General features: G+C 44.0%; 2 protein-coding genes across 3 annotated transcripts in view; one reads left to right on the plus strand and one right to left on the minus strand.

Annotated features, from left to right (window-relative positions):
• Positions 1 to 9,484: 9,484 nt before the first annotated feature.
• On the plus strand, positions 9,485 to 17,165 carry SELENOP (selenoprotein P). Of its 2 annotated transcripts, none has more exons than XM_054715285.1 (5): positions 9,485 to 9,568; positions 12,717 to 12,932; positions 13,743 to 13,955; positions 15,195 to 15,312; positions 15,696 to 17,165. In XM_054715285.1, exons 2-5 carry the CDS (start codon positions 12,730 to 12,732, stop codon positions 16,329 to 16,331), a joined length of 1,170 nt encoding a protein of 389 aa, XP_054571260.1. In that variant the 5' UTR covers positions 9,485 to 9,568; positions 12,717 to 12,729; the 3' UTR covers positions 16,332 to 17,165. The 2 variants fall into 2 exon arrangements, with proteins under 2 accessions (XP_054571260.1, XP_054571261.1); XM_054715286.1 differs by having other exon boundaries at positions 15,696 to 16,286.
• The window catches only part of CCDC152 (coiled-coil domain containing 152), a 30,415-nt gene continuing 23,138 nt past the window's right edge, over positions 16,297 to 23,573 (minus strand). Inside the window, exons 7-9 of the mRNA XM_054715287.1 lie at positions 20,525 to 20,652; positions 17,974 to 18,057; positions 16,297 to 17,400 (exon numbers count right to left, since the gene is read on the minus strand). Of these exons, the coding sequence (XP_054571262.1) occupies positions 17,278 to 17,400; positions 17,974 to 18,057; positions 20,525 to 20,652 (335 nt within the window). The 3' untranslated portion in view covers positions 16,297 to 17,277. The remainder of the gene's footprint in view (positions 17,401 to 17,973; positions 18,058 to 20,524; positions 20,653 to 23,573) is intronic.

The raw sequence follows: 23,573 nt of genomic DNA on the forward strand, positions 1-23,573 counted from the left end.
GCCTGGGGCAGAGCTGACTTTCAGAACCACTGCTAAAGCCCCCACAGAGCAACCCCCTGGTCTCCAGCGCATTGCATCCTGGGTTCCATTGTTCCCGCCCACGAGTTGCTCCCGTGCAGAGTCAGCATCAGCAGGTCTGTTTTCTCTTTGCTGCCTGGCGGCAGACATCTCAAAATTGTAAGTTTACAGTATAGCAATATCAAGTATATTCACCTTGTTGGTCCCCACAACACGTGTTTCTCAGGAGTCTGCAGAATGGGAAGACTTATCTCTGCAAAGTACTGTGAGAACTGGTCTGAGGCAAGTCTAACCTGATTGCTCAGTCCAAGGTCATGGCCTCCACTCCTGGGGACCCAGACCTCAGAGTTCATGTGACTTTACCCGGGTGGCACCCTAGTGAAATCAAAGACGCCGGGCACAGCATTGTAATCTCCAACATTTAGCTGAGTTATGGCAGCTCAACGAATGCTCAGTTATTTACAAACCAATCAATGGAGGAAGGAATCCAGCCAGTGCTGTTGCTAAGCAATGGCTACCATCTCCCGTCGGCCCAGCTCCGTAGGCCCAGCTCATGTGGCGTCGGGATTGGACTAAATGGTACTTTTTGTGCGAAAACAAAATGGTCACTGTGCCCCTCCCAGGGCTCAGGAAAGCCAGAGAGCTGGATGGCAAGGCTGCTTCCTGCGGCCTTCTCCAGCAAAGAAAGGAAAACAAAAAGAAACTTACTGTTTCCCCTCCCTCCTGGCCTCTAACTGCTAGGCATAAATTTCCTCTCAGACTTTCCAGAAACCTCACCCTTGGACTAAGATCAAGAAGAGAAAATTCCAAGCTTTTCCTCAGAGTAAATGCAAACAAGATTTCGAGTGAAGTCTTTAGCTCTAAGGGACACCGAGTCTCCTCCCCGCTGCAGGGCTGTGGCTGGGCTCTGCCAGGGCACACCCAGGGCCCCGGGAGCCTGCTGGGATCTGCCCGAAAGCTTCTGTTAAGCCAGCTCTGTCATCCTCCCCCACCCACACCCAGGACCTTCCTTTTCAGTCTCTTCTTCCCTTTCAGAGTGACCTTAAATTGCATAACTTTAGGGGGAAAATGGACTCCTTTTTCTCAGGACCACAAACCACATATAATGGGCAACCTTGGTCACCAAGATGGCCAGGCCTGAGTTTGAGCCTCCCTGGGATGTTAGGAGGGTAGATGCGAGTCCGACAACAGCCTTAGAGCAACACTTAAATGGTTCGGCCCTTCCTTGAGCCCAAACTATTCCGGCAAGTCTATAAATGGCCCTTCCGAGCGCCTTGCTGAGCCTGCGGGCACCTGCGAGAGGGAGGCTGATGCTGAAAAGGCAGAGACTGGCCTTGGAGAAGGTTCTCTGGGCTCTAGTTACACACCACCCCTCTCGCTGCCTTCCCGTCCGTTCGTCACTGTGCACTGAAGTGGTCTTTGAAAACACGAATCTGATCATGTCACACACAACCTCTCCCAGGTCGCATGGCCTGGCATGTCTGGCGCCGCATGTCTCGCGTTTCGTCGCTTACCCTCTGCTCCAGCTACACCATTCAGTGCCTTCAACCTGAGTGCGCCCTCTCACCACAGGTCTTTGCACATAGACTTGGCACATAATCCTTTCTCCAACTTCATCTGGTTGAGGACAGGACATGAAGAAGTCCCTGTGCACAGTTCATTTCTCTTCCAGTCTCAAGTTTATTTATATTCAATTCCTGGGGGAGCCCTAGCCAGTTTGGCTCAGTGAATAGAGTATTGGCCCTTGGACTGAAGGGTCCCGGGTTCGATTCCGGTCAAGGGCATGTACCTTGGTTGCAGGCTTGATCCCTGGCCCTGGCCAGGGTGCGTGCAGGAGGCAACCACTTGATCCCCCTCCCTTCCACTTTCTCTAAAAATCAATGGAAAAATACCCTTGGGTGGGGATGAACAATTCCTGGGCGAGAGTAGCTTGTTAGAATATTGTCTTGTTTAATAACTAAGAAAGTCCGTATGTACAGATAGTACTAGTGTTAAAATCTATGTTGAGTTAGTAGCCTTTCAAAACTTGCCATTGGTAGAGTATCAGTTCTACAGCAGTCAAAAGCTGAAGAAAAGGAAGTTTATCCCCATGAAATCATCAAAGCTCTCAGCTGTTTTTAATCCATTTAGAGAATTCCTTGCTTTTAATGAGTCTGACCACCAAGAACAACAGGAAATGTGAGAAAGCCTGTCAAATGCTTCCAAGTTCGGCCTAATGTTCCTGAACAAACACGATTTATTGAGTAGCAGCCATATGCAGAGACCTGGGCTAAGCACTGCGGGGAGACCTTGCAGCATCATACCTGTCCTTACAGCTTATTATCCATCTGCAGAGTTAGGAAATTCAAGTTCAGTAACAACAACCCAAGTCCCACAGCAGCAGCAGAGACTTCAGGCTTACACAGGCCCAGTGAGTTGTGTAAAATGAAGTGTGAGGGGCACCTTGAGGCGGGAGGTCTCGCAGTGGCTGCTGGGCTTCAGAGCCATTGGGACTCAGCTGGGGTTTGAAATAACAGCAGCAGCTGCTATTTTGTGAGCATTTACCACGTCAGGCATTGTGCCGGGTGCGCACACCTATTTTCTTTTTATTTCAGTACCGCTCTACTGGAAAAGCACTAAAGCACACCTGCGCAGCTAAATAAACGTGGTTATATACCTGCTCCATGGCCTGGAAAAAGTCAGTTCCTCTCAGATGGATCTGCAGAGTCAATGCAAGTCCAATCAAAATCACGAAAGCCTTTGTTACACCAGCTCTCTTTTTCCGTCCTCACCACAACCACACGCTGTGAAGTACTGGAAACCTGACCAGTGGCACCATCCAGCAGAGGCTTATTTTTTCTCAGGTAAGAACCCAGGGCAGGGGCCTGGGCTGCCCTGACGCAGGTGCTGGAGGAACCCTCCGGGTTCCGCCGGGTTCCCGCTGCGCCAGAGCCAGGTGGTTCCCCTCTTCTGCTACAAAATGCCGGGTCACTGCAGGCATCTGGATGGCGCCCCAGCAGAGAGGTCGAACCCCAGTGCTGGTAAATGGAAGGAACACTCCCCTGGGATTCCCAGCAAAGTTTCGACTCCCACTCCAGCCCATTGGTCAGAACTGTGTTGTCTAGACACACAGCTGCAGGATTGGCTGAGAACTTGAGGCTTGTTTATTTTTACTTATTTATTTTTTACATTCATCTTTATTGTTGAAGGTATTACAGATGCCCTCCGCCCTCCCATTGATCTTCTCCACCTGGCTCCTGCCCCCTCTGCAGGCCTTCACTATGGTCTGTGTCCATGGGTTATGCATATAGGCATACAAGTTCTTTGGTTAATCTCTTCCCGCCCCCTCCTTAGTATCGCCTCCACAGAGAACTGCTATCATTCTCCCTTCCCACATGAGAAAACCTATACATTGGGAGTTACCTAACTTGCCCAAGGTCATATAGTTAGTTAATAAGTAGAAAAGCTGGCCACCAACGCAGGCAATCTGATTCCAGAGCCTGAACTTCTAACGCTGTGCTTAGCTTTGAACTCAGGGCCAGGGGGATGGTGTTGACCCAGGTGGGTGGGGGGAGAGGCAGTCATACAGAGAGGGGTAGGAAGTAAGGAGGGAAAGGTCATTTGGGTTCATTCCATCTGCTGGGTTACGCCTTCAGGGTCAGGAGCCCTGTCAGTCCCAAGATCGAAATAATGATGACGTAACTAGGCACATGTCAAGAAGTGAAAAACTTGTCCAGAAGGCCAAAGCCAAGTTAGCTAACAACACGAGCAGGGTTCGTGCATTAGGCGATGCCAAATGTGAGCGGAGCCAGAACCCGCAATTTATGGCAAGTCCAAGGTGGGAGCTGGAGCAGCCAAGGTTGGGTCCAGGCATGTTTGGAGATTCAGATGAATGAAATAATGTGCAATTTTAAAAAACAATGGGGTAATTCTCTACACATTGACATAGACAGATGTCTAAGACTTGGAAAGATGTCCATGACATATTAGCAAATTAAAAATAGTTGTGAAACAGTATGCAGAGAATGACTACATTGATTTACCCCCCAGTATATCCTTTTCCAAGAGTTTGGGATACAAATTAAAACCAGATTTCCTCTTTTGGAAAGTTGAATTGTTCTCAGAGACCATTATATAAAGCGACCTGGTCTGAATTGGTTATTCCATCAGAAAACTCATAACTTTTTCCTTGCATTTCTATCAGAAAACACTTCAGTGTTGAGAAACCATCAAAAGGAGTCCTAGAGGACCTTTTGGTGCTGCCCACACATGTAAAATGAAGTGGCAAATTAAGGACGCCAGAAAATTAGCGCGGGTTGGCTTGAGAAGCTGATCTCACTGACATGGAGGAGTAGCTCTGGAGGGTTCAGCCATGTAAACCCTCTCCTCTACGGCATGTTGGACACACAACAGAAGGCTCTCTAAGCTTTAAGGAAAGTGAGCGTAAATGTTTTAGCAGTGCGTTTAAGGCATTATCTGCTCTGAGAAGGACCTCCTTAGACACACCTGTGTTCCATGTCTGGGACACGTGAGGACAGGAACACTCACCTGAGCCTCATCAGCAACATGGCAGCTCGGACCACGAGAAGTGGCCAAGATAAAAATAATTTCAAGCAAATGATTTGCTTTGTTAGGTTTGGATCACCCTCTGGACTAGAAGGAATTTCACAGGGACTTCAATGAAATTCTGTAACTCCAGAATTTGTACTTCTAATTTCATCCCTCTTATGGAAAAATGTATTATTCATTTGCACATTCTTGCAAATCCTCATCAAGAATCAAGAATTTGTATGAAACTGCCCGGTGCATCTCCACGGTTGTGGCTCAGAACCCCCGTGGGACCCGAGAGCAGCTGTAGCCTGTCCCAGGTTTATCAGGGACACCCGTCTCTGCTCCTTCTCACACTGCCCTGTTGGGAGAGCCAGTTACTGTCAACTAGGCCTGTCCAGGTGGCCAAGCTCCCTGAGCTTTGATCCCCAACTTCCTGATCTCTCGGTTCCTTTCCCCCCAGTTCACACCTGGTTTTTTGAGCCCCGCCACAGGTTCCCCTTACTTTGTTGACTTACTTGGGCTTTTACAAACCTCAGCTCTCAGATTTCAGCTTTATAGGATCCTTTGACCTCAGTGTCTCCTGAAACTTTGAGCCAATCTGGTCAGGTCTACCGCCAGGAACCCTGAACTGCCTGCCGGGCTAGCCAAGTCACTAGGACATGAAAAGTATAATGGGTGAGCGGCACTTATTAGAAAATACAAGATTAGGAACAAGAGTGAAATACACGCGTTTCATTTTAGATTTGGGGAAAATTAGATGGGGACACTTAGGAAGAAATTCCATGAAATCCACTCCGAATGCCAATATGAACAATGGTGTCAGATTTGCCAGAAATATTCTTTCTAGGAAACCAGTTTTCTAAAAATCATTAAGCATACATAACGAGTTCCTGATCAAAGCCACACAATTAGTTCTGTGCGGGTGAACTGACATTAACTTGCTTAGGTGGGATGCAGCCTACCTGTAGTGCAGGGCAGATGGTCCGAGTCAGGATCCCACTTTCCTCACTCTCTCTGTCTCCCGTGGCTGCACTGGGCTAAACAAAACCCCTTAGCCCCTCCCCAAGCACAGCAGCTGTGTGTGTTTGAGCCCAAATGCAGCCAAAAACCGTCAGGTGGACTCAGCTCTAAAATGTGCAAAAACACTTCTTCAAGGCTTAAAAAATTAATGAAACTCTGGTACTGATACTTTTAAAGACAACTTAAAAAGTTAATAGAACATTGATTTTTAAGATAGGCAATTCTTAAAATGTCATCCTAATGTTAACAATTCAATGTTAGTTTAAACACTTTAAAATTGCCTGAAGAATTTTACTCTTTATTTTTTCAAGCAATGACTTATTTTTGTTATAGATTTTTTTTTATTGATTTCAGAGAGGAAGTGAGAGGGAGAGAGAGAGAGAAAACATCAATGATGAGAATCATTGATTGGCTGCTTCCTGCACGTCCCCTACTGGGGATTGAGCCCACAACCCAGGCATGTGCCCTTGACTGGAATCGAACCCGGGACCTTTCAGTCCGCAGGACAATGCTCTATCCACTGAGCCAAACCAGCTAGGGCAAGCAATGACTACTTTTAAAAAATTGTTAATATTAACATAATTGTTTTTTTAAAAACTAACAACTGTTTTATTAAAAAGATTGTCAAAATTCTTCTACCAATTAGCAAACCGTTAACATACTCACATGTGCACCTGGTGTTGCTGTAGTTCAAAACACAGATGGCACACTATAAATGTGGGTGTTTCAGTAATTCAGGGATCAATGTCGTTGGGGGGTCCGCCCCAACATGCTTCTTGCAGTTTGGTGTCAACACTGTGTACCCTGAGGAGCTGTGGGCACTAGCTTTGGACATGTTTCCTTTTAAAAAATTAGTAACATCCCATTTCCAGCAAAAAAATCCCTCTGATGTTTGCTCCTCTCTGCATGGGCTCAGCCCCGCGTGAAGTCTGGCACAGGATTAGGCTCCCTCCTGAAGTGCCTTTCTGATTGATCTATGCAACAGCCCTCAGATCTGACAGCCGGTGAGCTGGAAGAAAAGCTCCCTTCAAAGCAGGCTTCAGTTCCAATTAGTCCTTATCTCCTCAAGCGGCTGTGCCCAAGCCTTCCTTTGGCCATTGTTCCTACTTATCGCGTTCACTTTGAGGACATCTTGCTTTTTCCTAAGCTTTCCTTGCTTATCTTCCAACACGGGTGCCCAAACAATATTATATCTGGTACAATGCTTAGGATGAGGTCTAGGGCACCTTCTTGGACATATGCAAAGGGAAGAAAGAATAAGTTAGGCCAAAAGGCACTACTTCCCAAGATAGTGGGAAAGCCTTCATTTCCCTTTGCATGTAAAACACCAGCCAACAACCAAGCCCAGGGGGTTACTATAGGTCACAGGCCCTTCCTGTAGCAGCAACACTCTTTCACCGTCTCATATTTTGAGACATCAGTGTTTCAGAGGTGCTCATGGATCAATGCCGTGCTATCACCTGCTGTAGCTAATAAACTGATTTATCAAACCGCCGCTCGGAGCCCCTCTCTCTGAAGTACATCACGGACTCACAGATTCATCGGGGCCTGCTCCCCATGGAAAGCACCTCAGACCCATGAAAAGGTGAGAATGCTTTTTAAAAACATGGGTTACATGCCTGCATAAACATTCTGGGCACCAATGAAAAGGATGAGACAGTCTGACGAAAGATTCTTGGCTCCAGGTTGGAAGTTGTAAGAGATGAGGTCATTAAGATAAAGTTCAACTTCGAGAGTCATAGTCGTAAGGTTAGGTTGTGGTGGTGGCTAGAGCAACCTGGGATTGTAACCATAACAAGGGAAGCAGGACAGCTTTCTGGACAGCACTGTGGTCAGTGGCAGGGTGACCTGAGGCTAGAGGGTCGAATGGAAGATAAAGTGCCTGACGCACTTTGCTGGCCTATCGCGCTGGCCCTGCCTCCAGACTGGTTACAAGATTCCTGTTTTCATTTCCAAGGTCCCAAGGAACCTTGTGTCACAGTCACCCCAGACATTAAGACGCTTTACAGCGTGTATTTCTGTGTACTTGTTTGCATGCTTTATTAGATTTTTGAGTTCCTTGAGAACAAGGGCCTAGCGTAAGGCCCTAATAAGTGTTTAGTTGATTTTGCTTGATTTAATGTAATTTGACTTAACATCCAATGAATGTTTGTTTTAAAATTCTGCTTCCTTAAAAATGCTGACTGTGCAAATAAAAAAATAAAAAGCTAAAAAAAAAAAAAAAAATGCTGACTGCTCCCAGGGCTCCTGGCACAGGAGAGGCTGTTAAGAATGGATCCCCTTCAACCGCCACAAGCCCCCCCACCTTCTCCTCTTGCCGTCTGGGGAGACGGCACACACAACCCTGGCTGCACACTGGGAGGGGATCCCTCTGAGAGGAGGTGATGGTAGAATACTGTTTCCTGCTGCAGACAGGCCCAATGTGACTATTTTAATTTGTCAAGAAAGTGAACTACAGCGGGGACTATCTGCTTTTCACAAAAATTCTGCACAATATTTTTGTGAAAAGCGAGTATGAATCTATATGCTTTTTTTTTTTTTCTGGGGAGAAATTAAGCCTTTACCTGGGTTCTCAAAGGGGCTCGGGACCCCGAAAGGTACCACCTACTGCTAAGTGGGAGTGAAGAAGTTGGCTTTCAAGTGTCAAGCGTCTACTTCGATGGTAAGTTTCCTTTCAGGAATGGTAATGTCTGAGCCTCGTCTTTACTTCCTGCACCTTGCACAGCCCTTGCCAACACTCAGCAGCCAACAGGGGTCTGTTTGACTAGAGTGCATGGGAGTGCCAAGCCAGGCCGACTTGAAGAGCATTGCTGCCCGCTCCCCGGGACCTACCCGGGACGTCTCCGCTTGTCCTTGCTCCTCACCTGCCCGCGTGTGCTCACTCGCAGGCTAATGGACAGCATCTGCCCCTTTCTGAGAGAGCAGGGATTTCCACTTTACTTGTATGTTTTCAAATGTCCAGACCCTTTTCCATGTCCAACTACTGTCACTGCTAGCATTTATTTGTATGTACTTCTTTGGTAAAGGTTTTACATTAGATCGCAAATTCTGTGGGACACACAGGTCTTCCGGGGAGTAGGGCTTGTGTGGAAGCGAAGTGAGGCTCGCTTTCCCTGATAGGAGGCCCATTTTCTCGTTCTTTTCCTTAAGTGAAAAAGAGCAGAGGCCCTGTGAGAGCCACACTGATTCGAGTTTTATTTTATTTTAAAATATATATTTACTGATTTCAGAGAAGAAGGAAGAGAGAGAGAGATAGAAACATCAATAATGAGAAAGAATCATTGACTAGCTGCCTTCTGCATGCCCCCTACTGGGGATCGAGCCTGCAACTTGGGCATGTGCCCTTGACCAGAATGGAACCCGGGACCCTTCAGTCCGCAGGCCGATGCTCTATCCACTGGGCCAAACTGGCCAGGGCTGATTCGAATTTTAAACAGCAAACGATCCGAGCTGCTCAGTAGCAGCAGGAGACCCGGAGGTTTCCAACCGCAGGTGATTTTTCTGACAAAGTGCACACAGCTGGGGTTAGGCTCGCCGCCACAGAGCAGAAAGGAAAAAAAGTTTTCTTTTCTTTGTTTTTTCCTAAAGCAGTAGCTTAACTTGCTGGCTCAGCACATGTTTTTCCCTGTGATCGTTTGGAAAAAAAACGTGCCTGGACGCCCTCTTTCCCCTTAGCCCTTCCTCCCGCCCCCGACTGTACCATTCAATCCGAAATACTGGGGTGACTAGAGGATGAGGAATAAATCGGTAATTGCCAAAAACATTGCCCCCGCGTTGCTCAGGGCAGTACCTGATCCTTTCTTTTGGGGTGATTGTAATGATCAGCTCAGGGCGGTGCTCTGCTGACAAGGTCACAGCCCAGGGAGCTGGACTTGGGACTGTGGCTGGGGGCGGGGCGGGAGGTAAACAGCAGGACTATAAATATCAGAGGTTCTGGCCGGCCTGGCAGAGCGGCTGCTGAGCAGAGAGGAAGGTCAGCCTAATCCGAGGGGCTGTCTGTGTAAGTAGGAACTCTGCGTTTGCCATACTCGATTCTTTTAGAGTTTGGTAGATAAGATGATTCTGAGTCTGGCTAAGTTTCTTTCCTTTTAGAATAGATTTTAAAAGAAGAGGCAGGTAAAGAAAATACAGAAGAAAGAGAATAAAACCCTGGTAGCTGGGGTGTGGCGGGTGTGCTTCTGTGGTGGGCACCTTGGTCGGCTGGTGGTTTCTGCCCCTCTGCACAGCTGAGCTTGCAGGTGGGAGCAGGGGACGGGGGAGAAATGGAACACTTTGACTCTGCAAAAGCGGTGATGTTCTAGGGGCAACATGGCATGTTCAAGCTTAAGTACTTCCCCCTGAAATGCAGAGTGAGGACTCTAAGGGCAAAAATAGCCCACAGAGTTGAAGAGCAGAGGCGAAATATAGCCATTCTACACGGATTAGAAATGTCCGGGGATACTGTGAACAGTTGCAGAAAAGAGAAAAAAAAGAAGGGAGAGCAGGTTTGGCCCACTGTGCAGGAATAGTCACCCCTTAATCAGTGCCCGGGACTGAGTTTGCTCTTAGGTGAATGAGGAAGGACCTGCGGACGCCCATCCGAAGTTCAAGGGAAGAGGGTGGGAAAGGTTCTGCATATCCTGGCTTTTAATGGGGAATTCTAAGCAAAGGTGGGTCTGCCTGTGGCTGGCAAACCTAGGTTTTGTGATTGAAAAGTGCTGAGATTAGTGACATTTATAAGTACGTTCTAATTGTTATTGGATCAGCTGCCAGTAAATCCAATTTGGTTATTTATCTTCATTATTTTGATGTAGCTGTCTGACAGCTATAATTATAATCAAAGTCTATTATGTAAAAGAAAAAAAGACCTTAAACACAGTTGAACAGGCTGTCGGTTACAACAACAGACAGTAATCTGAAAGTGTGAACTCTAATTCACTACCTTCTGCTGATGGCTTGCCTTATTATTATTTTTTAATCAAAAAGCTAAATGAGGGCCAGGAGTGAAATAGCCTTTTCCTTTACACTCACTATGCAAACATTTGAACATTACGCTCTGTGGAAAAGGGAGAGTGCCCAGAGCTGACTTTATGCTGAAGACTCTATATTTACTGAATTTAGATCCTAGATAGGAGGGATGAACTGGCCATCCCAGTAAGAAACAAAACAGCCTGCATGATTTTAATGCCCCCTTCGCCATTCTAGGGCATCGGCAGACAAACAAAAAGCCCTGGCCGCTGCAGCTACCACAGGCGACCTGCCTTCAAACTACCACTAGTTCTCAGGAGCTAAGAGGTCACGTTTTAGAGTCAGCAAAACCGGTTTGAATCCGGTTTTCCTGGGGACTTACTGCCTGTGTGCACTTGGGCAAGATGCCTAAACTCCCTCTTAGTCACAGTTTCCTCACCTGCAAAAGGGAAAATGCTCACGTAGTTGTTAGGGTGAACTGGCATGATATAAGCAATCGCTCAGCACTCCTGCATATAGTTTTAAATGCTCGATAAATGGGAGCTATAAAAAGGATAACTGTATCATCAACACAAACACTATACTAAAGAATTCCCTAGATCTCATCTAGCTATATCTTCTCCTTTTTAAAATATTAGAGTTTTAAAAGTGTTATACTAGTTGGGATGGCCTTAATAAATTATTTAATTTATCCTCTCTTAACCACCCTTCTCCTCATTTAGTTAGGCTCTTATCATGAAATATAAGGAGGAATTTTGTGGTGTTAATAATGTGGAAGATAACCAGGTGCTATAGAGTCCCATCTATATGTAGCTGTGCATTAAGAGCCCCAATCCATCTGATGTTAGCCTCTTTATTTGGGGCTCACTCTAGGAAACTTACCATTAGCTTCCTGTTCTCCCTCTCCCCCCTGCTAAATAAAAAGTGGTTTTCTTTTAAAAATATATATTTTATTGATTTTTTACAGAGAGGAAGGGAGAGGGTCAGAGAGTTAGAAACATTGATCAGCTGCCTCCTGCACACCCCTGACTGGGGATGTGCCCGCAACCAAGGTACATGCCCTTGACCAGAATCGAACCTGGGACCCTTCAGTCTGCAGGCTGACGCTCTATCCACTGAGCCAAACCGGTTAGGGCAGTGGTTTTCTTTTTTATCCCACATCAGTTCCTGAAAAGGCACCAGCTTCCTAGCTCTGGAATTTTGTCCTGATCACTTTCCCTAGTCTTACATTAACATGATCAGGTGTGGATTTTTCTTTCTCTGCTGAATGTGTTCCTTTCTTCACCACCTCTCTACAAGTCGCCTGTTTTATCCGTAGCTGTCTGCTGAGAGAGCTAGCCCTGGCGTTGGGAATATTTCCAGTCAGGCATTTAACTTCCCTATTCAGAGAGGGCACCTTTTTACCCAAGAATGTGTCATCGAGTCCCAGGAACTTTCAGAAAGTATCTGCAGCCAACAGGCTAATTGAGTGCCGATTTCAGTGAGTCTTAATGGCACAGGGGGCAGTGGCTATGCAGCCTTTCTCCTCAGTACGGTTTTTTCCTTGGTCCATACTTACCTTGGATGTGGCAGGTAGCTTTCCATCTGAAGACATTCAGACCCTTTAATATCGGCAGAGCATTAGACTTGTAAAAACAAGAGCAACAATACCCAAGAGATTTACAAATACAGAAGGCTTGCCCCTGAAGAGCTAAGGGCCCCCCGTGAGCCACGTCCATGGTGGTGGCTGCCCTCACTGCCACCTCCTCGTTTCATGCTTTTGTCATTTCTGTGCAGAATCCCCGATGTACCCCTTCCTTTCTTAGATTGGTCAAGGGTGGAAAGAAGCAATCAGCACTTAGTGTATCTCAAAAATCAAACCGTGTTTACAGGATGTGACTTAGTTATGGCGGCCAGAGGCTCAAACTGTCCCATGCACTGTCTCCTGGAGACGGGTTTGGCTCCCTTTCAGGCACGTCTCCATGGCGTGCTGCCTGCAGCATCTCGCTAAGCTGGACAGGTCAGGGGTGCTTGGACACCTACCCTGCCTCTGGCTGACCTTTTCACCTTTCAAGGAAGATTTGGTGCATGAGCCCAACAACATGGCGACAGGATCCAGGGCCACGTATTTAGAGGAAAGAGAGTTATACTGGACTTACAGACATGCCTGCTCAGGACCGAAGCCTTCCATGAAGATGACCGAAAGTCCTTCTCTTTTTCAGGACAAGCCCAGCAATGTGGAGAAGCCTGGGGTTCGCCCTGGCTCTCTGTCTCCTCCCCTGGGGAGGCACGGAGAGCCAGGGGCAAAGCCCCTTCTGTAAGCCACCTCCGGCCTGGAGCATAGGGGAGCAAGACCCCATGCTGAGCGCCTCCGGCTCCGTGGCCCTGGTTGCCCTTCTGCAAGCCAGCTGATCCTTCTGCCTCAGGCAGGCCGCTAGGTAAGATGGACTTGCTGGGGTCTGGGACTTCTTCAGGGAAACTCTGCTAAATACACACAGGCATAAAGTAAAGTAAAAATAGAAACAATATATTTATGAAATCACATTTTTTGAAAAACCATACATCTTTGGATAGAACATGCTAGAAGAAAAAAGAATAGGAGGATATACACCAAATGTTTACAGTCGTTTTCCTGGGACTATGACAATTTTTTCTTCCTTTTGTGGACCTGTATTTTATACTGTCCTACTAAATAGGTATTACTTGTGTAATGGAAATGTTCTGGAATGTACTCTGCAAATGCCTTAGTCATTTCAAGGTAGCAAACAAAGATGAAGGCTTCGCCAGGGTAGAAGGAACACTAGACTTGCCACAAAGGTCTTGGGTCATTTAGCAAGCATGTAAATTTAGATATGTTTGTTAAATCTATATAACAAATATGTGTAAAAATATTTGTTGGGTTACTTGCCAGATATTGACTGGGTAGAATTCTTGGTAAGATGGATTAAAAATATACACTTCATAGGATTAATTTGAGAACAAAATGAACTCATGTTTGTACAAGCATTTAGCATAAGGTTTTAACTGGCACAAGTGCTCAGTAAATAATTTAAAAAGTGCAAGTTTTAGTCCTTTACAACAATATAAAGAAGGAGTATGAGTAAGTAAAACATAGTAAGAGTGTTTCATGTAGAAAACAAAGAGTGAGGAGAAAGAGATAAGTCACTAATAAAATTAAGTGAGATTATTCTCTCTCTCTCTCTCTCTCTTTTTTTTTTTTTTTTTGGTATTTTCCCCAAATATTTTAGTTTGGAAGACCTGCGAGTAAAGCTGGAGAAAGAAGGTTTTTCTAACATCTCCTATGTTATTGTTAATCATCAAGGGCTCTTTTCTCGATTAAAATATAATCATCTTAAAAATGAGGTTTCAGAGCATATTCCTGTTTATCAACAAGAAGAAAACCAAACAGATGTATGGACTCTCTTAAATGGAAATAAAGACGACTTCCTCATATATGACAGGTATGTACATACACACACATGCACCCACACAGATCCATACACACTACCAGAAATTAAAGATGCCTACTTGTATTTAATTTAATAGAAATTGATTTGAGATAAGACCCTTGCTTTTATTTTATTACCAAACTAGAGGCCCGGTGCATGAAAATTCATGTACTGGGCGAGGGTCCCTCAGTCCAGCCTGCCCCCTTTCACAGTCCAAGAGCCCTCAGGGGATGTCCTACTGACGGCTTAGACCCGCTCCCCCCCAGGGGCATGGAGGCCCCTGTGGAGCAGGCCTAAGCCACAGTGGGAGGCCACCAGGCTGATCAGGGGAAGGTGCCGCCCCCATCACCCCGCTGTTGCTGCCACTGCCACTGCCAGCCGCCGCACTTGCCAGCCCTTGGCCCTCACAGTTGCCAAGGTGTTTTCATCAACATGGACTCCAGTCCCTTCACCACAAAAAAATGACAACTTTATTTAGGCGTTTTCAAGATGTCTCTTTCATAGGATATGACATTTCTTTCTTTCTTTTTTTTTAATCCTCCCTGAGGATATTTTCCCATTGATTTTTAGAGAGCATGGAAGAGAGAGGGAAAGACAAAGAGAAACATCAATGTGAGAGGGACACATTGATTGGTGGCTGCTGTTCAGGCCCTCCCCTGGTGCAGGCGCATGGAGGCCCCCACTGAGGCCCCGCCCCCAATGCTGCAAGTCCCTGCCCACCCACACCTGCTGCATGCGCAGCTTGCTGATTGGTTGTTACTGTGACAGCGTCCTGGACAATTTGCATATTCCTCTATTATTAGTATATATGAACCACTGACCAAGACTCTAGGATGTTTTGTTAGGCTGTGACTTCTTGTGTGGACTTTGTGCTGCCTTAGCAGCTGTGAGCAGTGCATATGATTTGCAGAAATTAATTTGTGATGTCAGTGGTTTGGGCATGGGTAGAATTTTTAGATCAATTACAAATTGTATTTGATCAAGTCACAATGGCTAGACTACAGTTTTGATATTGTTCATAGCGATATATCTGTAACATTTCTAAAAGCTAGTGGTAGACTCACTGCATCTTGCTCTGACCTGAGCTGGCTGAGTGCCAGGGAGCTTGAGACCCACCGAAGAACCATTCCTGAAGGCCGACCTGTCTTAGTTATGAGACCCCCTGACCCTACACAGCCTTCTTTCAACTCCACTGGGGTAGGAGCACGATAGAGAACATTGTGATGACGCCGTCTTTGTCCTTTCTTCCAGGTGTGGCCGCCTTGTGTATCACCTTGGCCTGCCTTACTCCATGCTAGAGTTACCGTACGTGGAGCAGGCCATTAAGATTGCTTACTGTGAAGAGAAATGTGGAAACTGCTCTCTCACGGTATGTCCCTCAATGATTTTTACTGGGTAAAAAGAGGGGATCTTTAAAGAGTTATCGAAATAAGTTAATGTTTCATGACCAATTTAGCTAGTCAGTGTTGGTGTACTAAAAAGAAACTGCAACAGGAATTTTTAAAAAAATATATATTTTATTGATTTTTTACAGAGAGGAAGGGAGAGGGATAGAAAGCTAGAAACATCAATGAGAGAGAAACATCGACCAGCTGCCTCCTGCACACCCCCTGAGATTTCTTTCCCAACACACAAAGCCAGTTCCATCCTAGTGAACTAGTTGGAGTTTCATGGTAGCTCTGCAAATCATTTTTCGTGCATTCACGCTGAATCTATACGTGTGTTGATGAGGGATTGATAAATTTGTTTCAGACACTGGAAGATGAAGACTTCTGTAAGAATGTGTCTTTGGCTCCTGTGAGAAAAACCACGGAGGCTCCGGAGCCACACCACCATCACCACCACCATCACCATCATCATCGCCATCACAAGCATGGGCATCAACACATTCCCATCGCCCAGCTCTCCGAGAACCAGCAGCCAGCGGCACCAAACGCGTCTGAGCATGACCCTCTTCCAGGTCTTCACCACCACCGGAAGCTCAAGGGCCCCCAAAGACAGGGTCACCCCGAGCACTGAGACGAGCCAGGAAGTGAAAGTTTACCACTCTCTTCTCCACAGAAGAAACTCTGAGGAAAGAGGTGTATAAACCAGTTACTCTGAAAGTTGCCCAGAGAGTCAGAGTCAGCCGCTAGCAGCTGATGCTGACACTGTCGCCATCTGGCATTTGAGCGCACAGGGTCCGCAATCACCTGACAGTGTAGAGAAGCCCTCCCCTCTTTATGCAGCTGATTGGGGCTTTGGGCCCAGGAGGAGAATGTCATTGAGTCTTGACAGTGACGCTTGCCTCCCGCTGCCTGACAGGCAGGTCAGCTCGAGCCCACAGAAGCCAGCACCACCTGAAGCTGAAAAACTGAGGCAGAAATGTGACAGTGACCTTCAAACTAAATATCTAAACTAGGATATACTCCCAAGTCAGTCTAGACACAATTTCACTTAGCATATTTATAGAGTACTTAATAAATAATGATAAAAGGAATTGGATTTGTGCAAACATGAAGAAATCTATGATATTGGCTTCCAAATTTTAAGATTTATGCCACAGAAAAATTTGACCCAAACCAATTTTTTTTTTTCATTAGAGGGCCACTGAAAGGTGATTGCAGCGCTTGGTTAGTCTGTCTTGCTTTTTCTTTTTCCAGCATTCTACTTGCATTAATGAGAACAGGAACATAAACTATGACCTAGGGGTTTCTGTTGGATAGTTAGCAATTTAGAATGGAGGAAGAACAACAAAGACATGCTTTCCATTTTTTTTCTTAATTCTCAAAACAATGTTACCTTTGTCTTTTCAATCTTACAGTTTTAACTGATTATACCTTTAAAGGAAGAAGTGAATTCTTGCTACTTAACCTATGAGTACCTTGCTACTGACTACATTTTAAATATCCATTTATACTTTTTTATATCTAAGACTCAAATCTTAAATTTTATTATCACCTATGAAAGAAGGCTTTATCTATTGTTTTCTTTACTTTGCATTGTATCAACTCTTTAAGATTTGAGAATGCCTGTCTTGAAAGATATAAGGGGAAAGAGAAAAGAATGTTGTCTATCTCTTGATTGCTGAGTAAGTATTTCCATAGTCAATGATGGCTCACTAGGTAAACTCAATCCTATGAGCCTGAACTCCGTTATGGTTAATACTATTAAGTAAGAAGGCAGTGTACAGTTGGCCAAAGTGTGGATTTATTTCAATAAACTCAATTTAAAATGTTTAAAGCTGTCTCTTTCATTGTTATTATTTAAGCAGTTTATTATATTGACAACAGAAGTAAAATTTCCAACGGCTTTTAAAGAAGTTAAATAGCAACAAATGAATTAACTGCTGGCCTTAAAACCGTCTACGTTTAAGGTGAGGATCCTTGCCAGCGGAGAGGCGCTGCTCCAGGTCTCGAATGGTGTTTCGAAGAGCTGCAATCTCCTTGTTTTTTTCTTCTTGAAGATGTTGAAGCTTCTAAATGAAGCAGAAAAATGTTGCTATTGTAATTCAAAAAGAATGATATTAAGTACAAGGAACAACAAAATAACAACAAAACTAAAGTTCTAGTTTAAGAAGAAGCAGGTATTCAAAAAAGACCTTACATTTCAAAAAGTATAATTTTGTTTTTATAGGACTTAATGGGAGTAAAATTGGCATAAGGATGCAAAAATACACATTAGCACCATTTGTTTTAGTTTGTTCCCTTCTCCCTATAGAACTTGAAGTTGTAAAGCATAAAGAAGGAGTTGAACAAAAAGAAATCTACTGTGTGCTGAAATAGCTTCAGAAGTTAGTCCACGTTAGTTCAAAATACATCACAGAATTCTTTAGACCATCCAGAGTCAGAGGATTTTTCTAGTGTTTTAATTAATCACTAAGACTTATGAGTTTAAATTGAAAGTGTCCTTTAAAGATTATTCAAAATCTAATCTTTCTGATTATGTGATATATTTTAAGAAAAAGTATTAAGTATATTGCTAGTAAATACAACTTTTATGGAAGGAAACTAAGAAACTTTATTTTCCTAAGCATGGAAGAAAAACTTACCCTTCTGTAGATACTCTGTGGCAAAACAGTAGAATCTGGATATGATTTTGGTTTAGTTTGAACTCTTGCTAGTTTGGCATCAAACTGAATCAAGTTTAAAAAGAAAGTTATTGGGAACATTCTAGTTAAACAATTAGAAAAAATTGTCTCCATAATTATAAATACAATCCATTATATCCTTTGACATTTAATCTGTAATCCTATATAATAAAAGCCTAATATGCTAAGTGTCTGGTTGACCAGTCAGCCATTCAACCAATCAAAGCATAATATGCTAATGACAGGCTAAACCGCTCGCTATGATGTGCACTGACCACTAGAGGGCAGACAGTCGACCAGTCAACCAGTTGCTATGATGTACATTGACCATCGGGGGCAGATGTTCCAACCAGTGTTAGCTTGCTGCTGGGGTCCAGCCGATAGGGACTGAGTGAGATAGGTCGGACATGCCCTGGAGCCCTTCCGTGGTTCCTCCCCAGCTGGCCAACCTCCTGTGTCCCTCCCCTGCCGATCATGCACTGGTGGGGTCCTTTGGCCTGGCCTGCACACTCTCACAATCCGGGACCCCTCAAGGGATGCCAGAGAGCCGGTTTCGGTCCTATCCCGCAAGCCAGGCCAAGGGATCCCACTGGTGTATGAATTTGTGCAGTGGGCCTCTAGTTTAAGTATATTCTCAGTGTAACAGAATATAGAAAAGTCTTTGTTTAAGAAAGAGCAAAGAACACCCAAACAAGATTAACCCTGGCTGCATGCTAAGATTACCTGGGGAGCTTTTTAAAAGTGCCCAATACTGGACACTACCCTAGAGATTCTGGGTGGGGTTAGCATCATCTCTTCTTAGAATATCAGATGTTTCTATCATGCAGGGTTAAGTATCTAGTTAAGAGGGTTGAGAATCTAGTTAACCTAAATTGAGATAATATTTCACATTACTTTGTGTGCTTTTTAAAATATATATATATTTTTTATTGACTTTAGAGAGGAAAGGAGAGGGATAGAGAGAGAGAGAAACATCAATGATGAGAGAAAACCATCGATCAGCTGCCTCCTGCACGCCCCACACTGAGGATCAAGCCCAGAATCCAGGCATATGCTCCGATGGGTAATCGAACGGTGTTCTCCTGGCTTACAGGTCAATGCTCAACCACTGAGCCACGCCGGCTGGGCAAAGTGTTTTTGTAAAGAAAATGTAGGCTAATTAACTGTCATGGGAGAAAACTCATCTACCCTTCTGTACAGATTTTGAGACGGAATAATAGAATTTGGATTTGCTTTTGTTGATTTAGTTTGAACTCTTGCTAATTTGACATTAAACTGAGGCAGGTTTTAAAAACAAATTCTCGTAAGGTCATTCTTACAGGCCTTATTTTTGGCAAAATCTCCCATTATAACTTCTCCTTCAGGTTGAGTTCAGTGCAGCCTCCCTGTGGACTAAGAATAAACTGTCTGAGATTGTGTTCTGGTTTGGGGAGAGAAATGGATCATGACAATGAAAATAAACAGCAGGAAGAGTTCTGTCAGTCACACAACAGACTTGGGCTAACAGGGCCCGGATGGCAAATAAAATGCACACCCCAATCAAGGGATGGGAAGTTAATGGCAGTTCCTCTGTATCTCAGCTGCCCATTTAGCTTTCTGTGGTGTGTGGGTTCACTTGATGGAAGGCAGTAGCAATCACAAAGCGCCTCTGAAGTCAACATAGCCATCTTTTGCTTAATGATTATACACGTTTCAACACTGTACCTTACCAATAACCCCCAGGATAATAATCTAGCTGGAACATGAAAGTGATCTTAACTAATGGTGAATTATGACACCATAAGGTAAAGTGGGAGTTAGGATAGGAGAATGTGATAAAAAATGATGGAAAGGGAGACTAGTAAAATTTAGAAAAAGCTTTAAGGAACAAATATATTGTAAAATATTTGTATCTTTATATATTTTGACACCTGGTTAAGGAACCTACTGAAGGGCTCTCCAGTCAAGAACTAGAACCTCAGCCTTCCAGATGCCCTATTTGAAGTTCATTTAAATAAAAAAAAAAAAGTTTGGTTTGTCTGCTTCTATGATATTCTACACATTTATTAGGGAGACATTTGTCTCCTTTTATCCTGAGTAAAGAGAAAGGAATTTCTACATGTTTCCACCATTTCTGTGGAGAAGAGAGTAATACTAAGGATTAGAGACACTACCCACTGTGTGTGTGTATGTCTGTGTGTGTGTGTGGGGGGGGGGGGGCGGGGGAGCGGGGGAGCAGTCCTATGAAGTCTGCCTGGACTCAGCTGTAAAATGCAGGTCATCTCTGAGTTACCTGACCCCCTCAGAGGAAACAATACTTCTTTAGAAACCAGGACATTTGAACGACTGAAGAGCTCCACCTTCAGGCCAAGTGTTGAATGGCAGCGTAGCTGACATTTGCGGAGTCTGAGCATTGCACGCGATGGAGAATGCTACTCCTGAATTTATCTCACTGTGATAAAAAAAAAAAATGCCCAAAGTATGGTCTAAATTAAGGCATGCATCCTCAAATGTAGAAGTCTTAAACATTTACCTCTAGCTGTAGTTTGATTATTTCAGTTTGTTTTTCCTTCTCTTGAATTCTTAACTTTGCATTTAAATCTGAAATTTCCATCTCCATTTTCTTTACCAGTTCTTTATTCTTTTCTTCGTTTAATTCGACTGAATAAAACAAAGTAAATAAAATTAATTCACCTTAAAACTTAAAAAAATCTTACAAGCTTACAGTTTTTAGTTTTTTAAATGATACCCGAGAAAGTAAATTTTATTAATAAAAACACAGTATTTTAGAAACTATGTGCAGCATACCTTTTAGATATTTTTGACAAGCCTTTGCAAAATGCTTGAAACACAGAAGTCACCCATTGAATGCGTTTTAAACAAATAAACTGATTTGTACCCTTAAGCAACAATGGCCTAGAGATTAAAGAGGCTAAACTGCATGCAGTGCTCAGTGACTAAAGACGGATACAAAGCCTAGGTTTCTAGGTATTAAGGCCCCAAATTCCTGGATGACTCTAGAGCCACACCAAGCACCTGCTATACCCTGTTCCATATAATTGGCCTCTCTGACATTCAATTCATGTTTTTGTTTCATCAAATTTCCTCTTCTCTGAATTCCCCTATTCCTATAAATAATGCCGTACCATCCAAGATGGGAACCTCAAGGAACTTCCCTTTAGCGAGAAAGGAAAGAGTCCATTGGTCTACAACAAGCCCCCCAGATAAGGGGCCTCTATCCACAATGAACCCGCGACCTTTTTAGTTTCAGGCCTCACTTTTCCTCAGTTGAACTCTGTGTCTAGACTCTCTATCACCAGTCTCCATCTCTCTGAACACTGTTGCCAGGCTAGTCTTCCTAAAGCAGTGATGGCGAACCTATGACATGCGTGTCAGCACTGACACGCGTAGCCATTTCTGATGACACGCGGCCGCTGAGGTGGCTGCATGCTGAGGATGAAACATTTGCTGCTCCTGAGGATGAAACATTTGCGACTAAAGTCTTGGAGTTTAGACTCTAGTCACAAATGCGGAGGTCTGTAGGCCAAAACAACAGAAGTCCGGCACAGAGCGTCTAGTTCTGGGACTTCCGGTTAAGCCAGGATCTTTGCCCTCACTTCCGCCAGCAGAGCAGGGAGCAGCGGAACGCAGCGGGGGACGCATCTCTGGGGGCCCTGCCATTACCAGTAACCAAATAACAGTTAACCACAGCAACCATTATCTACTGTTCTGGGGTGTCATGGATTTCTAATCCATCATTACCGAGATAAGTGAGGGGGAGGCTGGGAGAGGCGAGGGTTTGTGGCATGCTATGGGTGCCGTTTCCTGCCATTAGAAATAGCAGCAGCCATTTTAATTCACATAAGGAACACCATCTTGCTCCATAGTGCAGACTCCATTTCACCACTATTACTGTTGTGCATCCTTATTAACCCCTATTTCTGCTTATTAACCCTGCTCTTTCCTAAAAGACAGTTATATGCACCATTTTGTGGTTAGTTAGGCCAGTTAACCCCTAATTGCCTGCAGGCCTAACAAGCTATCTATAATCCTATCTTCTGTCACTGCCCCCCTTATGGAGAACCCAAAAAATAAAAAACTAAGGTTAAGTAAAGGAAGTGGTAGTAGCAGTGGCCGACCCTTTCAAGAGACATGGACCGAGATGTATGGCTTTATAGAAAAAAATGGCAGATCATTTTGCATTGTATGTACTGAAACGGTAGTAAGCAGAAAGTGGAATATAAATAGACATTTTGAAACTAATCATTCCCAGCTCTTAGAAAAAAGTGAGGATGAAAGGAAGGAATACATTTCCAAGCAGCTACACCTTTATAAGAGCCAATCTAATTCCATCCTTAAATTTATGAAAGGCTCTACAAATTTAACATCTGCAAGTTTGAGCATTGCTCACTCTATAGCTCAGCATGGAAAAGCGCTCAGTGAGGGAGAATTTATTAAAGAAACTCTCCTAAGATGTGCACCAGTTCTATTTCACGATATGAAGAATAAAGATGCAATTATTAAGAGAATATCTGAGTTACCACTCAGTAGAAATATCATAAAAGACCGAATAATGAGACTGAACACAAACGTACAACATCAATTAAAGAGAGACATAAGGAAGTGTAAATATTTTTCGATCTCTCTTGATGAAACTACTGATGTCACGTCACATGCTCAGTTTGCCATTATTGGTCGATATTCTGATGGTCTCACAATGAGAGAAGAGTTGATAAAGTTAGTATCAGTGTCAACAAGTAAATCAGGAAGCGAAATATGTAAGGTTGTTATACAAACATTTCGTGACCGAAGCATTGATATCTCTAAAGTTGTGTCAGTGACGACAGATGGGGCACCAAATATGCTGGGGGAAAAAGTCAGGTTTGTCAAATTGTTTACAGAAGCTATTGGACATCCGATTGTGCCTTTTCATTGTATTATCCATCAGGAGGCTTTATGTGCCAAGGCAGGATTCACTGACTTCAACGACTTAATGTCAGTTGTTATAAAAATAGTTAATTTAATAGCTGCTCGCCCCCTTCACAAGCGAGAATTTTCGGCACTTTTTCTGGAAGTTGATTTCACCTACAGTGGACTGCTGATGTACAATAATGTAAGATGGCTGAGCCGAGGCAAAGTTCTTGAGCGCTTTGTGGAGTGCTTTGAAGAAATTAAGGTATTTCTTGACGATAAGGATCTGGGAAACTTTCCTCAGCTTAATGATGATAAGTGGGTCAACACCCTGATGTTTTTTACAGATCTCTCTGTTCATATTAATGAACTGAACTTAAAGTTACAAGGTTTTGGCAAAAGTATTGACGTTATGTTTGGATACATAAAAGCTTTTGAAAGTAAAGTTAAAAATTTCAAGCGAGATGTAGAAACTAAAACTTATAAATATTTTCCTAGAGTAACAAAGTATTTTGAGAAGGCCAGTGCAGCTGTACAAAATGAAATGGAACTCTTGCATGTGAAGTACCAGCATGTTTTAGACTCGTTACTTGACCAGTTTAGTGATAGACTTAGTCAATTTAGAAGTCTAGAACAGACCATGAAAATAATTAAGTAACCTAATGTAGTAG

Source organism: Eptesicus fuscus, chromosome 4 (assembly GCF_027574615.1).
Source record: "Eptesicus fuscus isolate TK198812 chromosome 4, DD_ASM_mEF_20220401, whole genome shotgun sequence".
NCBI classification, from domain to species: domain Eukaryota; kingdom Metazoa; phylum Chordata; class Mammalia; order Chiroptera; family Vespertilionidae; genus Eptesicus; species Eptesicus fuscus.